Raw genomic sequence first — 20482 nt, forward strand, 5'->3', positions numbered from 1 at the left:
CATAGCATATTTCTGATTCTGCTTTTAGACACCACACAGGCTGTCTGGGGATCTCCCTGCTCGAAAGTGATGATGAAGAAGCAGCACTCTGTTTCCAGAGATGCAGGAGCTCAGCTCTACCAGAGCCCATTCTCTCCCAAGAGACAGACATAAAGTAGCACCTTTTCATCTCTCATCAACCATACATTTACCAGCCCAGCATCTCTGAGTGGGATGGTGGAGAGAAAGCAGCTGTGCTTGAGGACTAGCTAGCATATGAGACTGGGAGTAACTGTGGTATTATCAAAGGTGGCATCAGGGATTGGACAGAAAGAGCATCCACACAGAGCTGGAGACTGCTTTTATTCAGAGAAGAAAGCAAGTGGCAAAGGAAAGTAGAAGGAAGGGCAAAGCAAATAATGACATGGCTTTGTAGCCACCTAAATCCACAAGAGAAAAAGCAAGAAGTTAAACCACCAAGTCCTGAGGAGACTGCTGGGCCTCTTTCATGGGCTTCATTCCTTCCTGATGCCAACAGCTAGCGTAAGCTTTAGGATAGGTATCAATGTAGTTAGTAACAATGATTAGCAACAATATCCGTAATGCAGCCATGAGGTAACAAGAAACTACCTCTTGTCCAGATACAACTGTGAAGCAAAGCCCAGCGTTCATTTCAGAACCACTGTTAGTTAGCCCAGATCAACCCCAACAGCCCAGAATACGCAAATTCTGCCACTCAGCCTTAGTGGGAGAGCTATGCCTATCTGGTAAAACTCCGAGAAGGCTTCAGCCAGCCTTCTCCTTAACACATGTGAGAGAGAAGGCTCTGGGTAACTGCAGGTCCCAGGGTACGGTGTGTCAGGGCTGCATGGATCACAGCAGAGCATGACAGCCAAGAGCTGCCAGATTCTGAGTGATAACAGAAGCAGGCTAATCACCCAACCAAACGTGCTCCTTGAGGCTTTGAGCTGATACACCAATGGAGGTGCTGTACCTGCCACCTAGGCTGCAAAACACACAGCCAAAGGCCTGCACGTTCTGCCACTGAATGAAAGGAATGTGCTGGGCCTTGGAGAGACTTTTCCCAACACCACAGCAGACTAGAAGCACATTAAGCGTAAGGTCCAAGAAAGAGTGCCACAGGTATTGGATGGGAATGGCGGGATGTGTGGAGATACACAAGCAGAGCAGACTCTTCACCTCACGCACTGTCCAAGGTCTAAACTCTCTCTTTAACAGCACATTCCAGCCAGCTCCTGCTCCTTAGGGAAAAAAGTATCCTTATTGTGACAGTGAAGGAACCTGCAAGTCTACTGAGATTCTCCTTCACAATATCTCAAGTAACTTTCATGGGCCTAGCTTGAGCAAGGAGGACCAGTCAACTGGGGAACGTGATTCTTTACCATCCTGGGCCAGAGGGAGCAGGCGTGAAGCTGGGGGAAACAGCTTCCAGATGGGTTACAAAGCTCACAGCACAGTCTCATTTTGCATTATTCCCTCCTGCTATCTCCCCCTCCCTTTCGCACCCTCCTTCCTTCTTCTAACTATGCTCCAAAGCCAAGAAATAGCACGAGATGTGTTTCCAAAGCTGTATTACCAGTGAGCGGTCAGGGAGGGGGCAGCCAAGGGACAGAAACGCAATGGTGAGGATGTGCTAGATTTCCTGATCCAAGCCTGATTTGTAGCCACCCATCCCCCACTGCAGCTCTGGGATGACAGGGAGGTAGTGCCCAAGGGGAACAACCTGGGGTGTGCAAGCAGGGGTGGCAACGATCTCATCTCCAGGCAGCCTGAAGCTGGTCTCATGCCACAGGAGAATCTGCTCAGGCTGAGGCCACCTCTGCCACAGGGAGAGCGCGAATCTGTCAGCTGCTGGCTCCTGCTCTCTCTCACTCGTGGTGACCGACATAGGCACTAACTCTTCCAAACATATTTCCACCACATGTTTTCACCCTGACCTCATGCTTAGGGTTGTCTAAATAGCAAACTGTGTGTGCGTGCGTGCACTTCTCATTTGAACACCCCTTCCCGTTGTACAGCAGTTATCCTGGGAGTTAATGAAAGGCATTCAGACATCCAAATGCAAACTCTTTATTTGCCCCCACCCAGAGCTGGAGTTAAACCTCTGGAGGGCCTCAGGAAGAGACTGAGGCATTAAGCTTATTCCACTGTCCAGCTGTGTATACGGTGCACCTTGAGGTGCTCCTACCCAGTGGCTCCACATGGCTGAGAAAGGAACTGTTTCCTCTCCTTGCATCCACTTCTCCACTGTGGTCACTTTGGATACATCTGTACCTCCCTTTCCCTTTCACATATCCATCCTCTGACTGTGACTTTCCCTCCCCACCTCCACTGGAGCTATTTGGAAACAGTCTCCCTCTAGGATCGGTTTAGTTCTCACAGCCTCCCTGCTCCCACTACGATGGTCCGGCTCCAAGGAGAAAGCAGCAAGGGGCTAATCCAGCTGGGTGGGAGCCCAGGCCCAGGAGATGAAGGGCCTTTGCAGGTTGGAGGTTCTGCTCATGCTGGCAGGCGGGGCAGATGGGGAGGGGAATCTTCTGACTTTTCTCTTTTCTTTTTGAAAGTATTTTTCCTCTTTGCTTGCCAAGATAAATCTCCTGTCCCAGCTGTGACATCTGCATTTCCCTTCTCTGCTTTCACTAAGGAATGAAGCCCCCTGCACTCCAGCTTCACAGCCGAGGTTTCCTTTACATTCCAGAAAAGAAGAGCCCATACACTCCAGACAGTCCTTCTGCTCGCTTTAAAATGCAGTGAATTTTAGAGCTTATGAAAGTGAAGGTCTTGACAGCATTAATGGGGTCCATGCGGGACAGACAGCTGCTGTGCACACTTCATCTCAATGTCTAGTCAGTGCAACTGCTCCCCATGGGGCGCAAGTGATCATCCACTACCTCTTGGCTCTCTCCAATCCCTCTAGTGCTCTTCTACCCTGACCTACATGGGTGAGAGGGGACACCAAAGTCCATCATGGACCACATCTCACTGCTTTTCCACTCAAGCTCTGCCCATGCCCGCATTCTGCCTGGGCAGTCTTGCTCCCTGCTCTTCCTGCATCTCTGCATGGCAGTGCTGAAGCAATTCGGTCCGAACGGCCTGCAAATTCAAGCACTATTCCCCTCCAGCAGCTCAACCTCAGCTGCACTAGCAGTACTCCTCCATCCTTCTCAGATCCCAGGGAGCCCAGGGTGATTTTCAGCATCCCGGGCTCAGCCTGTGCAGCTAACCAGACACCTCCCTGACACCCAGCCTCCAAGCGGCAGAGGGCTTGGCTCAGCCGGATCTGGAATCAGGCCCAGAATTTACTGCCTTCTGTAGAATAATGCAGAATGACAGGAAAAGGAGAGGGGGAGGAGGGTTGCATCACTGAAAGCAAGGCAGGGGACCCACTTCGCCTTGACTCTGCCGTGCCATCAGCTCCCTCCAGCAGGGCACGCGGCCCCTCGGAGCGAAGGTGCGGTCACAGCCATGTCCCTGGTGCCTCGCGCAGTCCCGTCTCCTTGCGGAAACCTCCTTCCACCGAGCGCTGTGCCAAGGGCCTGGATTTACAATTTCCAGCGCTAGGCGCCACAAGACCTAGGAGAGACGACGGAGGCTCAAGACACAATCGGAAGAAGGCGATGCGGGGAGCGGCGCCAGCACAAGGCGCTCCCCCAGGCCCCGAAGAGAGGGAACGGAGGGGACGCGAGCGGCCGACGTCCTCCCGAGCCCCGGGAGCCCGCAGCCGCCTCCCCGCCGCTCCGCTCCGCGACGGGAGCCCGGCGTCCGAGGGGGCGGCAGGTGCAGGGGGGCGAACCCCGCGCCCGCTTCGCCGGCGGTGAACGGCCGCCGCCGCACGCTTCCAACGGCCGGCGGCGGCGGCAGCTCATTGGCCGGCGGCGCCGAGGCGGCGGCCAATGGGTGGCGGCTGCCAGGAGCGGGCGGCGGCGAGGCGGGCGGGAGGAGTGCAGGGTTAGGACGGAGCGGCCCGCGGCCCGCCGCAATGCGCGGCGCCTCGCCTCGCCTCGCCTCGCCTCGCAGGGCGGCTCCGCCCCGCCCCGCCCTGCCCCGCCCCGCCCCGCCCCGCCTTGCCACTCCATCGTGAGGGGGTGCCCGCCGCTGGGCCCCCGGCCGAGCACCCCGGCAGCGATCGGAAGGGGGGCGAAAGGGGGGAAGCGCAGCCCCGCGTCTTCCAGTCGCTGCCCCGCGAGGAGGCCCCGCTGGCGCCCGGAGCCGCCCCGAGGGGGAGATGTGCCCCGCGGCTCTGTCCGGCCCTGCCGGCCCCGCGGCGGGAAGCAAGCGCTGGTTTGCCCGCTGCACGGGACTGCGCGGCCGGCGGAGACGGGAGCGGCTCTCCTCCCAGCAGCAGCGCCCTGGAGATATGAGGAATGCCTCTGCCTTCCAGCTCGCTTGCGCTGCGTGTACAGTACAAATGCTGCGAGCGGCCCAAATTTCCCTTGGCTTACAGCTCGCAGCCGGCTCGGGTGAAAAATAATTAGAGCAGGATTTAAACCACGCACAGAAGTGGCTACAACTCCCACAGGATGAGGCGTTTACATCAGCTGCTCCTAACTCTAACTTGGCAGAAGATGGGGTGCTATTTCTAGGAGTCTGTCAGGTAAATACGAAGTTGGGGCTTCTTTGAGCCCTGAGACCCAAGGATAACTGCCTACTCCGCAACAGGCAGCCTGGATTTCAGAGCCACTGAGGTGGCAGGTGGGCAGCACTCGAACGGGGCTGTTCTTCACTGGAAGGCAATACCCCTGGGCTCTGTTCCTTCTGGCTCCTTCTCCTTCCCAGAGAGACGCTGCTGAGAGAAAGAAACTGTGCTGTCATCTCTGCCCCGTTGCCTGACTGCCTGCAGCTTTACCCGTTGGTGTTGAGTGGGCTGCATCTGCTGAGGCACCTAAACATACCCTACTGCACAGGGATGGGCCCATGCAGTCTTCCAGTTGCTGTAGTGTGGAGAGAAAGGGGTTTATGTGTACTTTACTTTGCTAGGTGTGAAAATACAATCCATCATCTTTGAGAAGGACCCGCTATACTACCCTGATCTTCCGCCCAAATTTGCCCTTTGCAGAGCCCAAACACACACCCCTTCTCAGTGCCAGCAGAGCCAGAACACAACTGGGTTTTGGCAGCCAAGCTCATTGGCGTGCTGCACCCCTGCACTGCCTAGAAGTGAAGCTCAGACCCAGCTCCGCAAACCTAGAGCAAAATTATCATGAGAAAGCCCACACATTTTTAACTGTGTGTGACAGATCTGCCTGGACAGTGTAAGGAAAAAATCCTGTTGCACAAAAAAATAGCAAACAGAAAGCTAGAACATGCAAGAAGCAAGATAGGAAAAATACTGTGTGTAAGGCTATGCCACCCTATGTTAGGGTTCCACCTGGATTCCCCCCTGGTCACACAGGCACAGAGAGCATCGGCTCAAGTAAGCAGAGGTCCAGGAGGTCTGCACAGGAAGGGTGGAGCTGCTGAAGGGCAGCAGGAGGAATCTGAGGTTCAGGAGAGCCCTAAAGCAATCACCTGGCTGTACTTGTTTGTGTCTCACATGGTTCTGACAGACAGGTACACATGGTGCAATTAAAGGCAGTGAGCAGGGCAAGTGTAAGAAAACGCTACTTTGTGCAATTCCAAACTGTACTGCTGTGCTGAGGGGAAGATGAGGTCACAGCATCCCAAAAGACACAAAATACAGCACGAATGAACTATGCAATTAAAAATAAGTTGGAGAGGTACAACTGCTCAAGCCAATCACTTGTCAGGGGAATGGGGAAGTTTATTTTGTAACTGAAATTAACTTGAATAAACATCACTCCACCATTTCTTCCAATCTTCTTGGAAACTTCTGGCCCTGTCCAGTCCTGGGTTGGAGCCACAATAGTCAGCAAATCTCTGCTCCTATGCTGTTCTTCACCCTTGTATTATTATGGGCTTTTCTCTAAATCTTTAAGAAAGGAATCAGAGCAATGAGAAAAGGTGCCCTGAGAGACAGAGGAAATCTGCTTTGGGAGTTAGCTGGAGCAAGAGGAGGAAGAATTTGTATTATCTTTACAATCAGCTTCATTTGTCTCATTGAAACTGTTTCACTTGAATACTCAGAGAACAAAATCAGAGATAATTCACATTTTGTCCCTTGTCAGGTCCCAGTAGGACCATAAAGAAAAGCCTTGGAAAAGGAAGATAGCAGTACTCTGTTCAGGTCCAAGAGCTGAGGCATGCAGCTAATACCAAACATTACTGGTGGCTTTCATTCCTCGGGTCTTTGTAAAGGACAATCATAGAGCAAGTAAGCCAGACCAGATGCTTTGTGAGAGTTGTTCATCCAAAATTTTTGACTGAGAGATTGAAAGCTGGGATCTTCAGTGGCAAAGCCGGGCAAGAGCTGGGTTTTGCAACCAGCATGTTGAGTGGGATCCCACTGGCTGCTGCAGTGTTTGCTGTCTCTGGGGATGTGATATGCGCAGGCATCCTGTAGCTGGAGGAGCTCTGTGTGAGCTGGGTTGAGACAGGGGACTCCTTGCTCTGTGTGCGAGCACATAGGAGACGTTCCTGCTTCTGGGCATCCGGACTGTTTTCAAAGCAATTCAGCTTGGAATGCAGATTTCTGACCTGCTGCCAATATTCCAGTGGAAAATCTGTGCCCTGCTTAGCAGATAGGAAATTAAACTTCAGCTTCAGTGCTGAAGGTATCATTTTCACCTCAGAGGTAGAGCAGCAGAAACAGGAATCTCCAGAGAACGGGGAAATCCTTCCTTCACCAGGAAGGGCAGTAACACCTCTCAGGCCACTCCTCACTACTGGGGCAGCCCGCATTAACAGTGTCCCTGATGACAATGTAGCATGGGGTCAGAGCCCTATGTTCCAAAGATGAGATTGGAGATCTGACCGACTAGAGACAATGCAGTTGCTTCAGCCATGGGATGAAAATCAAGGTTGAAGGAGAAGGGCAGCCATTGCCAGCCCTTTCCTAGCAGGACTTCTCCATGACAAGGCCTACCAGCTGAGTTCTCTGTAGCTGGTGAAATGAAGTAGAAATCTGAAGATGCCTGGGAGCAGAGCTCAAGTAGAGTCAGAAGTCTCTGGGAAGAAAAAGCACTATGCTCCTTTGAAGACAGTAAATCTATAGTGCCCTGAAAACCTGTCCAAAAGCTCCCATATATGGGATCGGGTCAGGCACCTGCACTCCAGTCCTGAAGTTTGCAGAAACCTGTGGATTTGGGAATCTGTTCCCTGGACACACCTAGAGTGACACAAGGAGCTGATCAGAAAATTCACAGGTTTTATAGCCTGAAAGAAGCAGTCTGGTAATCAAGTGTGGGTCCTTACACAGATGAGCGCAGGAACTATACTCATACCTCCTGCTTCAAACTCATCATCTGTAACTGAGCTTCATAGAAAGCAACATCTAGTCTAAGCCAAAAGGCTTCAGAGAAATCTACCTCCTAAAAAAAGCACAACTTAAAGCTAACTACATTCACCAAACAGATGAGTCACTTAAAACACTGACTCTATCTTAAGCATTCAGACAAATCGTTTTCTCAGGCTTTTTGCACTCAGGACTGGAGTGCAGATGAACAAGCCCTTACTATCAGAGGTCCTCCTGAAAGCTACCAAGTCACTCCTTAATCTATAGAGTGTGATGCATATAGTCACCTTACTGGATTGTTCTGCAGGCAGCAGAAGCACCATTAGTCTCATTGCAAGCTGGGAGAATTTGGATACTCAGCGACAGCAGTTTGTAGCTATATAAGTCCATGTTAGCAGCAGATTCAAAGATGAAACTGTCTTCCAGTATAATTGATTACCAGACTTTAATATAATCAAAGCAAAGGTGGAAGTGAGTGTTTCCTGTTGCAAACGAAGCTACAGCATTGCCACTGTGGCTTGTACTGCAAAGCAATAACAAAGGCTGTGAGAGAACCAAGATAAAATCTATGGTGGTTTGGTTTCAGATAAGTCCTTATAACGAATATATACAATCCGGGACCAGAAGCAACAATAGGCTCTTAGCATCCATGTGCAACAATATTCTATGTGCAACTGTATGGGAACTGTGGAGTCACCTGAGACAAGGACTGAGTCAGCCCTGGAAGCACAGGTGAAGGCAATTCAGCTGTGTGACCAGAAGGGGTGGAGCCTGGCTGCACCTCTGCTACACCTCATTTAAGGGCTGACTGCCACTGCAGAGAGATCTTTGGTTTGAGATTCCTCCTTTTGGAGTTTTCTACTGCCAGCCTAGGATGCAGGTAAGCATTTCATTTTTGATTGTCTCTTTCCATCATGATAAACCTGTAAAATGCCATCTTAACTATGCCACTCTTCTAACTATACATTTGTTAATTGCACAGCAACAAAAAAGAAAATGCTTCAGTGAAATCTTACCCTTCTGTCCCTTAATTCTGGTGTCAAGAGACTTTCCCTAAGCATGCAGTTCTCTGTATCTCTGAAATCCTCCATAAGTGCCTGGCATGTATCCCATCACAGGCACACCCAGCTCCTACTCCTGTCTTGATAATCACACTTCATACAACCTTCTTCCCTTATGCTCTTCCCTCACCTTCCTCATATCTCCTCTCTCTGAAAGGGTGCAAACATCTGGATTGCCTTTTTATTGTGTGATAAATCTCACCCTGCATCTTGGGTTCATTTTCTGAAAGTTTTGAATGGTGTTTTGGAAATGCTGTTGGACAATAGGAGCTCTTTGAACTCTGGCCAGCTGGACGGGGCTCCTTGTATTGCAGCTGACATGCAGGCTTTGGCGGCCTTTCTCGACTCTTTCCTCTTTTCTTCACAGCGTTTGAATTGTCCTCAAACTTTATTTTTGGAGGGGGCAGTTCATTTTTGAATCTCTTCATCATTATATTATTATTAATTATGGTTATAACTATTTTGCTTTCTGCTGGCATTCCTGGGTGGATCTCTCCTCTCCTCTCTCTTAATGTCTTGGGTAAGACTACCTTGGCTGCAACTAGCTCAAGCAGTGACTCAGAATCCCTGGCCTGCTCCCAGGAGAGATGCAAGAGTTTTTGCCAGTTGGTTTATAAAGAGGCCATCGTTTTCCTCAGCTACTCTCTCACTCAGCACAGCTGAGTTGGGCGGAAAAGCTCAGTGCTGCGGTTCCAGTGAGTCCATCCCAGCCCATGGCTGTCCCTGGGACATGACAGAGCAGAGCCCTGCTCCCTCCAGATGCAACCAGCGCTCTGCTTCTGAGACAGGCAGTGGGATTCTCCATCTAATGGAGTTCTGTCCCATGGGGTCACTGCACTCAGCTTCTCCATCCCCAAGGCCCTGGAGAAACAAAGCTAAGTAAGGCATGTGGGCAGGATGAGGCATCATGAGGGAGGGAATACTGTCTGCAATTGTCAGCTATTACCTAATGGCTTGTCATGCAGCTACCCACATCTCTTGAGTCAGAGCCGGGAACAGCATTCTCTGACCAGGTCCCTTGCACAGCTAGGTTTGAGGTTTCCTGGCAGCATGGGTGCATGGTAAATAGAGAAGTCTCACCTTCACCCTCTGCATATCATTGCCCTTCCCTGCCATGCAGGAGTAGGGGGTTACTCTGTTTGTGAAGGCAGAGGGGAGGAACTGACATCACCTGTTGCTTTTTGCTCCCACGAAGCAAAGGGAAGAATAAGTCTTGGGTCAAATAAAATTATTCTTCCCTCCCGCCCCCCCGCCGCCGCCCCCCCCGCCCCCCCCATTCCACTGCAAGACCAAGCAGACCAGGGAAAACCAGCAAGCAGCTGGAGGGGGTGGTCTGAAAGCCTCCCTCTCCCTGTTGTTGCTGAAGTCTGAGACAAATTCTGGGCTGAGCTGCAACTGAAGAACAAAGCTGCACCCCAAGAACAAAGGCAGGGGTGTCCCCTTCTCTCCAGCTGTGGCGTAGTGTGAAGCACAGCTGGATCCCTCTGCAGGGCTGTCTGTCTCCAGCTGACAGGCTGGCTGGGATTGGCCTCTGCACTACACCAGCCGGGTGGCATCACTCTTTCAGCTGGAGGAATGAAAACTGCCTGAGATGCTCTTGAGGGTTGGCCAGGAAAAGTCCACAAATAGCAACAGGAAATCAAAATGCCCGCTCCAGACTTGCACCCGATTTGAGGCCATCCAGAGCAAGGAGAATAATCAAATGCTGGGTGATGGAGATTACATCATGCTGTGGATAAACCTGCCAGCCCATCCAGCTGGGGCCATGCCAACAGGCCCAGATGGCTCAGAAATGCTAACTGCATAGCTACCTCTCTCTTGTCTTTGCTTTTTCTTTCCTCTCTCTTTCCCTATTCTTCCATCCCTCCTGGCCTCTTTCCTCTTCCCTTTCCCAGGATAAGTAAATAAATGCTCTGGCAACTCTACAGAATCCAATTTCACTGAATGTCAGAAAGGCATCCGAGTCCAGAGGATGGGCATTACTCAGGACATGGTCTCTGTACCCACAGATACCTGGGCTGCTGGGCAACCTTCCCATGCTCCCCTGGAGCGTGACACACACAGGAACACTGAGCAATGAGCTTTGCTGCTGTTCTACTACTGCATGTCCCAGCTGCATGCAGCTGCTACTGACTGCACTGATGGGGGCAGCTGTCACAGCTGCTAGCTGCCACCCTGCTACTAATTAGTGACAAAAAAGCCAGTGCTGCACCCTCTGCTCTGTCCCCAGAGCTGACCAGGCCAGCGTCTCCTCCTCGTCTGTCTACCGGTGTGATAAGAACAGGGCTAGAAGACATGTGAGGGAAGAATTAAAGGTGTGCTCTTTGCCTGAAAAGGCCTGCGGGCCACTTGCTCATTATTTAATGCTAATCCAGTGGTTGGGCTGCTGCCAAGTATCTTTGACAAATCCTGAAGAGCAGGAGAGGTGTCAGAGAACAGGAGAGCGACCTTTTACATCGCTCTTCTGAGTGAACGATGGTGATCCCAGCTTCAGGCAGCTCAGGCAGACTTAGTGTTGGGAAAAGGAGAAAGGAAAAGCACAGAACTGTGCACTGACGAGCAGGAGAGACAGAGAGGGACTGCCATGGGTCTTCAGTGCCCTGCTGGTGGACTGATAAAGCCATAGCACTCTGATGCTCTCGTCTGGTAACCTCCTTAGAAACCACCCACCTACTGGGAGTCTGGGCACTCAACATAGTCCTGACAAGCTGCATCAGCCCCAGGGGGAAGTGGGGTTTTTCAGCTGAGCCAGGATCTAGTTGTTCAGTAGAGGATAAGCTATGAGTACAGCCCGTTCACTGAATTTATAAAGCACAAACTGTTTGGTTTTCAACATGGCCCAAAGAGGCCATGCCAGTAACAGCATGGGCCAAGTACTTCAGTCTAATCCTGATGCTGACTAACTTAGTCATTCACACTGACACAGAAAGATTACTCTGGATTAACTTGAAGTATCTGAGGTCAAAATCAGCCATGCATAGTCCATAGGGGAAATGAAAAGGAAAAGGGTGAAGGACAGCTGGGAGCTGCCAACCTGAAAATATTGCAAATACCACTAGCTGCAAACTAACTCAAAGGGACTGACTGGGGAAGCAAAGCAATAGCTCCCACAGACCTATCCTGGCCAGTATCTGCTAGCAGCTTCCCGTCACAGTCCAGCTTGTCATTAATTTGTGTCACCCGCTGATGGCACTGCACTGTGCTAGCAGGAATAAGGATGTGTTTTACTTTCTAAGCAGCAGAAGTTACATTGCAACAAATAACACCCTAAAGATCATGTGCAAAGCAACTGGCAGAGCTGGGACTAACTCTCCCATCCTGACAACCTCATGTCCCAGTCACTGCACCACTATCCGCAAGTTTGAAAAAAAAAAAAACAAACCAAGAACAAACCCAGCATCATTCGATTGGCAATTCGCTATTTGTGGCTCAGCAGCACCTCATCAACTCACAGTCTGCACATTTGCTTGGAAAGAAGAGCCAGATTTCCAGCACTCCTGGGCAAAGAGCTCTCAGATCGAGAGACTGAAAAGGCTTTGAAAGAAACCTTCCATCAACAGCCTTAACAAATGTCAGAGCTAGCTTCCTCCTCCCCAGGCTGCCTGGCTTGCAGCCGTTCCCCAGGACAGCAGCAGGCTCAGCCAAAAGCACCTGCCTATCTCCTTCCTTCAGCTGCTACCAACCAATGGTGTTTACCTGGCATTAAGCTATCCTGGCACGCAGCAGTTAACAAGTTCACAAGGCAGAGCCCCGCACTGTGATAGAGACGTGTCCTCGGGCAGTAGTGCTCCCACCTGGACTCGGCGCCCTGAGAAGAAGTTGGTGTCCCTGTGACAGCAGGGCAGGAAAGTGCAGCGTGAGGAAATTCCTCTGGGCACTGGGTTGAGGAAGCTCACCTGCAGGGGGGATGCAGACGATCCAAGCACCAGTGCCCATAGTGCACATTGCATCCAGCTCCCTCCTGTGTAACATATTTGGTAGCTGGCCCAAACTGTATTTCTCCTCCAACTTGGGCTGCCAGATTTTTCCCTGGGGAGACCTGATATTCTTGTTGCATGGGAACTCCTGACACAGCTTGCTGAGTGAACATGTTACTTTGTAGCTATTCCGGGAAAACTGATAAGGGAGTTTGGAGCAGGCTTCGCTAACTTGGGTCAGCCTGACCAGCCTAAACAAACATTTTCCCCGATCAAGACAAAGTCACAGTGTCACGAAGCCAAAAGCAACTCTGCTGAGGTAGTCAAGGGTGAGTTTCCTGTGAAACAGGCTGAATGGCGATCGCAATGAATTACCTCATGTAAAGCATCACCTTAGATCCCTAAAGACGCTACTAAATCCAGCGCTGGTTTAAATTACATACTAGCTTCGGTGAGAATAGCCATGCACGTTGCTTCCATCCTGACCAAAGAATTTCTGCAGTCCTAGAGAGTGAGAAGATGAAATAGGATGTGCAACAGAAAGGAAGGTGTGAAAGAGTTTGTGGATATGTGCAGTTACAGCCTTCAGGAGACCTTGTTCTGGCTGAACAACATGACAAGATTCATGTCAAGCAGCTAGCACTTGGATACTGACCAGAGCAGCTCCAAAGGCAGACAGTCCTGGAGAGATTTAAGAAAAAGGAATAACAGGAGAGATGCAGAGATACAGAAGAGAAGGTGGATGAAGGAGCCAAAAAGGGACGGGTTAGAGGAGAAGGGCTGGGGTGACCAAGTATGCTGAGGGGACTTCAGAAAAGGAAAACCTTAAAAAATGTGACCCTTCAGGAAATCAGAAGAAAGAATTGTTTTCTTGAGCAGCTGAGAGTCAGACAGGTGTAAGCATTGCACAGCTGATGTGGGCAGATAAAGCTTGCCTCTCAGCACGCTACCTGCAGCTCCCTGCTGCTCCAGCCTTGCCCTTGGCTCTTCACACATTTCCCACTGCTTCTGCTCTGAGGAGCAATGCAAATCTGCAGATACCAACCCAAGGAAACAGGGAGCTACTCACAGCTCAAGCTGGGCTCCAAAGGGAGGAAAGAGGAAGGGAAGAGCTCCTCACAAGCACCCATTGCCAAGCTGCTGGCCATTTCTTAGTTGAGCTGTAACGGTCCACTTCACCGCTCAGTTCTATCCATTCCCCTCTAACTGCAGCAAGGAGATCACCAAATGACTTCTGTGTCCTATTAGGTTTGCTGCAGTGCACTGTTTGCAAGAGGGCAAAGGGCATGATAACTTCAGCAGGTTGACTCATCCCTTCCCTAACATGAGCAGCACAAGTCTGTCTCGGGAATCACATCTTCATACCAAGCACAATCCTATCCCTGTGGCTATGAGAAGAGAGCCTATCATGTGGCCACCACAGAGACAGCTTCAGTGAGTGGAATGTTTCCATTACCTTCCTTTAACACTGATAATTTGCTAAAATAAGTACTATACTAAATGCTAACTAAATGCTACAGTCTTAAAACTTAAAGGGAAGTGCTGAGAAAAAAAACAGAGTGAGCCCAGGGCTGGGACTTCCTCTGAAGAAACAGTGGAGAACACTGGATAGGTGTCAACTGGCCATATTTTGAGTAGTGGGACTGCATTGGTGGCTATGAAGTCACTCTTTCCAATACTGCCTTTTAAGAAGCTGCTTCAGTAAACTTCTTTCCTCTTATGTGGCCACAAGCCTGGCCCCTCTTCTCTTTGCTGTGCTCTTGAAGAGTGATAGAAGGCAGGCATCACTGAGAGATGTGCTCAGTCACCCCAGTTAATCCAGCCATGCTTAGACACCTGTGCTTGTTCCAGAAGGAGGTCCAATGAGCCGGAAAATCATCTCAGAGGCTTTCTAGAGTCTGGTCCCTACAGTCTGAGTCTTGATTTCCTCGTCTCCAGAAGTGGAATCTAAATGACTGCCTAACACCTGTGGGGACTAGGATCACCAGAGGGACATGGATGGAGCTATGACTGGCTCAGCACCTCCCAGCTGGTGTCACTGACACCATCCCTAAGAGGAAGCACAGTAAGAACAAATATGCTCCTACTCCCTGCCAACATTTCCTTTGTTTGCTCTACTCCTCCAAAGCCCTTTCTGCTTTTCCCCACCAGGATGACAGCTCTGTCCTCATGGATTAATCCTGCTGTGGATACATGCCTCCTGCACTCCAGCTCCAAGTTAGGTCTCTCCTAGTTCTGGCTTAGCTGCTCAGTTAAAGGATTCTCCCACTTTGGCAGAGATGAATGTTCTGGCCCGTGGATCCCCAGTGTGTGCTGCCAGCTGTTTATCTGTCCTACAGATAAACATGTTTTCTTCTGGAAGAGTATCTCAAATGTCTCTCAGTTTCTTTCTGGCATGGAAGGACACGCAGGTGATTCCCCCAGTCTCAGTGGAGGAAGTATTCACCTGGTCTTCCAAAGGAAGTTCAAACCCATTACCATCTTTGTGGACATACATTTCCTGGTGATGACTGCAGTGATGATGCTGCAGGTTCAGATGCCTGTGAATGGTTGTATCCAATTGTGGTTTCACCCTGCCACGCATACTCCTGCAGATGCAAGTCCAACTGTGTGACAGTGAGGAGCAGCATGGGCATGAAGTGGGGGAACTGTGAGACAGATCCAAAGAAACTAATGAAATGAGGAAAATCTGGGAATGATTACTTTGAGATTCATTTCCATCGGGCCAGGTCTGATAGCCCCGCCAGGCCTCTCTGTATCTGTGCTCCAGATCCCACAGGAAACTCTGACCAGCATGTTCCAAGCAAAACTTAAAGAAAAAAGTCCTGCCTTGCCCAGTACTTGGCTTGTCGGCCGAATCTTGACCAAATCTTACCGCAGGGAACAGAGGGCCAACATGCATTCTGCATGTGTTCCTATGCAGAACTACATCAGTCCCAGAGGCCCAGCCTCTGTTACAGCAAGGTCCTTCACTAGCATCAGGAAGGAGTGAGAGATGGATGACCACATCTGCTGAGCTCTCCGTCCTCTCTGTGTGCTGAGGTGGTGGGAGGGAGCTCGCACAGCATGAAACTCACTCAGGCCAAAGATCAGTCCAACACTAAGCACCACTTAAGTGCTATTTAAGTGCCTGTAGCAGGCGTAAGAGGAACAGAAGTGTCTTTGCAAGAGTGACGGTCATCCCTGGTGAACAGCCTGGGTTTATTTCCAAATTATGCTCCGCTTTTGAGCTGCACAGCACTGCTCTCATCCTGCTCACTCCCTACAGTCCTGCTGCTTCCCTCCTTGTGACAATACTGCAGAAAAGAGTAGACAGTAGGCACAGAACACAGTGTGTGCTCAAGGAGCAACCCAGAGGGACAAGTGGCTCTTCTCCCAGCAGGTATGCCTGTCAGCTTGCCCAGCAACCTCAGATCACACAACAAAGGAGCACGTTACTGTGCATTCCCCAGAGCAGCTGGGTGAATGCTACTGAGACAGCCTGAATTGCCATTTTGCAACTTCTAACAGTTGAGACCTCAACTAACATGTAAGTGATATTTTTGCCTTGATGCCTGTCTTTCAGAAAGAGACACAGAATATACTTTGAAAAGCACAGAGTCAAAATGGAGCTCTGTTTACACGAACATCCAATGTCCAAAGTCATCTTTGAGGGTATCTTTCATACCACAAAACACAGTGACATAAGGAATAAACAAACCTGCTGGGGTACTAGTTTAAAAGAAATGCCTCCCATTCTGCTGGTTTATTCTGGCTTCATTGTGCCACCAGTGTCCCAAACCCACTAGAACACAGTGGTGGATTTGACTCAAAAGATAACCTTTTGAAGAGTTTCACAACCCTGGTAAGAGCTGAAACAGTAAGAGCTCTGTGAGTGTGGCCATAAGACCGTAAATGAATGGATGGGTCCCAGCAGGAACAACCAGAAATGCTGGACTGGACAGGGGATGGGCAGGTGGAATTGATAAGCAAACAGTGTGTGACAGATGAGCCTCATTTATGGCAGGTCCTGTCTGGTGGAAAAAGATGAATAAAGTTCTTTCAGTTCAAGAGCAGGAGGCAGCCTCTTGAGCAAGCAGAGGCTGATAGTGTAGGCAGTCATTGTATGTGAGTCTGGTTAGCTAGATAAAGTAAAAAAAAAGCATTTCTTGTTCTTTGGAGATGTCCCCTCCACGTATAAAGCAGACACCACTCACCTTAGGATTTTCCAAACCAAACCATCACATAATCACAGCCTCATGCAGGCTGGGAGGGAGCTCAGGACAATTCTAATTGAACCCCTCCTCGGGATGGGGCCAACACTTAATGTAGAGCGGGTTGCTTTGACCAGACAGGTCTTGGAAACCTCCAGGGCTGGAGATTCCACCACACCTCTGGGCAGCCTCTTCCTCTCCTGTGTCCTCACAGTGATAAATTGTTTCCTTATACTCAGTCTAAACCTTCCCTGTTCTGATTTACGAGCGCTGCCATGCACTTATGTAAAGAGCCTGGCTCCACCTTCTCAGCACGCTCCTCACAGGGCAGGCAGGCTGCTGCTGGGTCCCTGCATCCCCACATCCGTGCCTCAGCTCCCCTCCGTCCCTGCTGTTGCACTCCTGCATTAGCTAGCAGCCCCCTATGCACTCTGCTGGCCCAGGGCCACCCAGGACTCCCAGCACTTCTTTCCTCCTCTCAGCCAGTGAATGCCAACTAACCGTCCCAGCACAGGAGACAGTCCGTCCCAGGAGCAGCAGTCAGCATTACTTTGCTGCATGTCCTGAAGTTCCTGCTGAGCCATCCCTACAACCTGCCTGGGCTCCTCTGCATGCCAGCCCCCTCAGTTCAGACTTTGTTCCCTGCTTCAAGCACACAGAATTCTCTGAGGACACATCTACTAAGGACAGAGGTACTGTCCTTACTCCTTCCTTTCTTCTGTCCTTACTACAGTCACAACTTCAGATGAACAACGCAGAAAACCGTTTCTAAAGAAATGAGGTGATTTATAAGAGCGCAACGGCTCGACAAAAGCGAGTCGTTCAGGGCCACGTAATCCATGTGCCAAGGAGCACAGCCTCTGCACTGAGCATCATTCATCCTTTCTGCTTCTGTTCTGAATAGAAGGAATCATCCCAGAAGAAGTCTCACACAGGCATTTTATGGCCAAAATTCCTGGCTCTTCTAAGAAAAATACTTGCTGAACAATATCTGGAAAAGTTTGCCCATCTATGAAGCAAAGGCACTGGCAACTCTGCGAGCTATTGTGCACGGTGATGCACTGCACAGTTCTGTGTGAAAAGAGCTCAGCACATCTCCAGCTCCTGGGAGGTTTGTTGGACTTAGCAGGAAAATGTCAGTGTATTCCTCCCTCCCGTGCTGTCATGCAGCAGGGGAACAAAGAGGCTGATGCACTATGTTCTGGTGCACGTATCAGCTACAGATTCAGTAGGTGGGAAGCAGCTACAGAATCTCCTCTGCTTATCTGGGAAGGGAAGGAATCTGCCAGACTCTCTCACTCCAGCAGAAGTTAGTGGTGCTGGCAGCAGGGGAGAAATCCACGCAGTGTTCCTTTTTCTAACTGCAAGCTGAGGACAGTAAGAGCAGAGCTGCCACACTGGTCGCTGCCTGCCTGTGGTCACAGCACACGGAAGCACACTGTCCTGGCAGGTGGCACCAGATGGCACTCTTACACAAAGGCTTCTTTTTCTCATGCTCTGTTTGCAGGCAAAAGTTGTGTTTGAACTACAAGGAGGGACCATCTATACAGGTAAGGGTTTTCCTGCCTTCTGCTTGCAGCCTGTGTTGCACAGAGGTCAAAGGACTGGTGCCAAGACAGAGCATTATCACGGAGATAAGAGAATAAGCAGTCGTGGTACAAAGCACTCTAGGTTCAGAACAGCTGCACCCACAAGGGGTGCACAGCACATAGGGGAAGCACGAAGCTCTGACCCACTCGGAGCAGACAGGGCCTTGCATGGCTCCACTGCTGCCGCTCCCAGGCACGGCACTGCCTTGCAGTAGGAGCTGGTGAGGCCCCTGGGAGACAGGGCTGCCTGCATAATCTCTTTCCCAGACTCAATGTGTCTCCACACCCCAGTGTGCTGCACTTCACATCTATGCAAATTCTGCATCTCTACTTTCTTCTCCACGTCAGAATCAGAGCAAAAGGCTTTGGCTATCTTCTGTGTAGCAGAGCACAAGTTACCCAAGGGCTACAACCTTCCCCTTCCCACCTCCTGGAGCGGTGCTGTGGTGCTGGCATCCCCCATCGGGATGTCCTCGGGGATGCTCAGAGCTGTGCGGGAACAAGGAAGGATGCTCCCCATCTCACACCGACCACCACTGGAGCACTGGGGCCCCTCCTCTCCTGCCCCAGGACAGAGGGGCAGCAGATTTACATCAAGAGCTCACCGGAACAGCACAGCTCCCATCTCTCGGCAGGGTAGCGAGGGAGGGAGCTGCGGGGTTCGGGGCTCACAGGGCTCCTCGGGGAGGCCGGGCAGCTTCCTCAGAGGTGAACAATGCCTCTTTGGTTCTTTGGGACTGGCAGCAGCTCTTTTTCCTAAGTCACTCTTCCTCTCGCTCTGCTCTCTAAAGCAAACCGTCCCAGCCCCAACGCCGGGACGGAGACGCTTTGTCTCCCCGCCGCTTCTCTGCCCAAGAAGTTGGGAGCAGCCGGGAGGGAGGACCCCGCGTCCCGTTGCCCCGCCGTGCTCCAGCGCTGCCCGATCCGAGCACCCCCGGCCGCGCTCCATCCGCCCCGCCCCGCACGTTTCTCCCGGAGGCCTGAGCGCGCCGTCAGGGCAAATAAGGCGGAAAAAAGGAAAGCCGACCGAGAGCAGAGGGCTGGCAGCGGGCTCTCGGGGCGGGCACCCCGGGCTGGCCGCCGCCGGGCAGCGCCCCTTACCACATTGCTGAGGAAATCCGCCTCGCTGAAGTCGCCCAGGTCGAGGAAGCCGGGGCCGGCGGCGGGGAAGAGCCGCTCGGCGGCGAAGGGCTCCAGGATACTGTCCATGGTGCCCGCGGCACGGGGCTCCGCCGCTCCCCGGCCGGGCTCACAGCGGCGGCACGGTCCCGCCGCCCAACGGCCGGCGGTCCATGGATGGGGCGGCGGGGCCGGGTGGGAGCGGGCCGCCCGCGGGCAGAGGAGCGCCGGGGAGCGCCGCGCCGGTGCCCGCTCGGGGCAGCTGTCAGTGCCCCGCTGCGCTGGGGCCGGGCGGGCAGCGCCGGCGGCCGGCAGCGGCACGCCCCCGCCCCGTGCTGGGGAACCGCGGGCGGGACTTGGCGGGCCCACACCCCTTAAGGCAGCGCGGCGGCGGCGGCGAGCAGCGCTCCCCTTCCTTCGCTCCGGGCGGAGCCGCGCAGAGGGGTCCGAGAGCCCCTGGGGGCGGCGCGGTCCCCCACGTGGGCCCGGCTGTGCCGGCCGTTCGGTAACTAAGGAGCTGGGCACCGGTAAGGAGCTTCGGGAGGATTATGCGGCTTCGGATAAATGGGATTGTGCATCCCCATCCTCTGATCCTTACTCCAACCAGTACTCGGAAAACCACTTAAAATGATCGTGCAGAAGAAGCCTCGATGTGTCGTTGATCTGCCCCTGCGTCCGTGGCTCCACTCGATGGTCCCACTGCTTCTTGGCTGTGGGCGAGTGGAGGAAGAAGTCAGGCAGCAGTGCTGTGCTGCTGGTAGAGACCCGTTGGGAAAGGCCTCGGCGCAGACACTCTGGCCTGTTCAGGCCCCGGTGTTCCCACACACAGCCATCACGGGCTCTGTGTCCCCGTGCATCCCAGCACAGCCCTGGGCACACCTTGGCTGCTCTTCATAGCACTGGCCGCACTCTGCTCCCACACACAAAGGCCTTTATGCTCGCACGCACAATGGGCTCTTTCAGTTGCATTTACTTTTACCTTATGTTTCAGTCAAGTGTGAAGAGCCTCTGGGTGAAAGGGGCCAAAGACATAAATTCAGCCAGGATGGGGTTGTGCTGCTCTTCCCACGGCACATATTCTTACGTATATGAAGGAGGAATGGTATTTGGAAACCATCTACACAGAATGGACACTGGGAACTCTCCCACGAGGGCCACTTGCTGCAGATGTTCTGGCTTTGAGGGGGATGCTCCCACCTCCTGTCCTGAGCTGAACATGGATATCACCTCTGTCACCATTATGTCTCAGCTG

The 20482-nt window shown here is 51.9% G+C and overlaps 1 protein-coding gene across 3 annotated transcripts in view; it reads right to left on the reverse strand.

The window, feature by feature from the left end:
* CREB3L1 (cAMP responsive element binding protein 3 like 1) overlaps positions 1-19320 on the reverse strand; it is a 41514-nt gene extending 22194 nt beyond the window's left edge. For all 3 annotated transcript variants that reach the window (XM_042814005.1, XM_042814006.1, XM_042814004.1), the window contains exon 1: positions 19213-19320. In XM_042814005.1, the coding sequence (XP_042669939.1) occupies positions 19213-19320 (108 nt within the window). The remainder of the gene's footprint in view (positions 1-19212) is intronic.
* Positions 19321-20482: the final 1162 nt, after the last annotated feature.

Source organism: Centrocercus urophasianus, unplaced genomic scaffold (assembly GCF_019232065.1).
Source record: "Centrocercus urophasianus isolate 14NV4802_14NV808 unplaced genomic scaffold, USGS_Curo_1.0 seq_14, whole genome shotgun sequence".
Taxonomy (NCBI): Eukaryota; Metazoa; Chordata; class Aves; order Galliformes; family Phasianidae; genus Centrocercus; species Centrocercus urophasianus.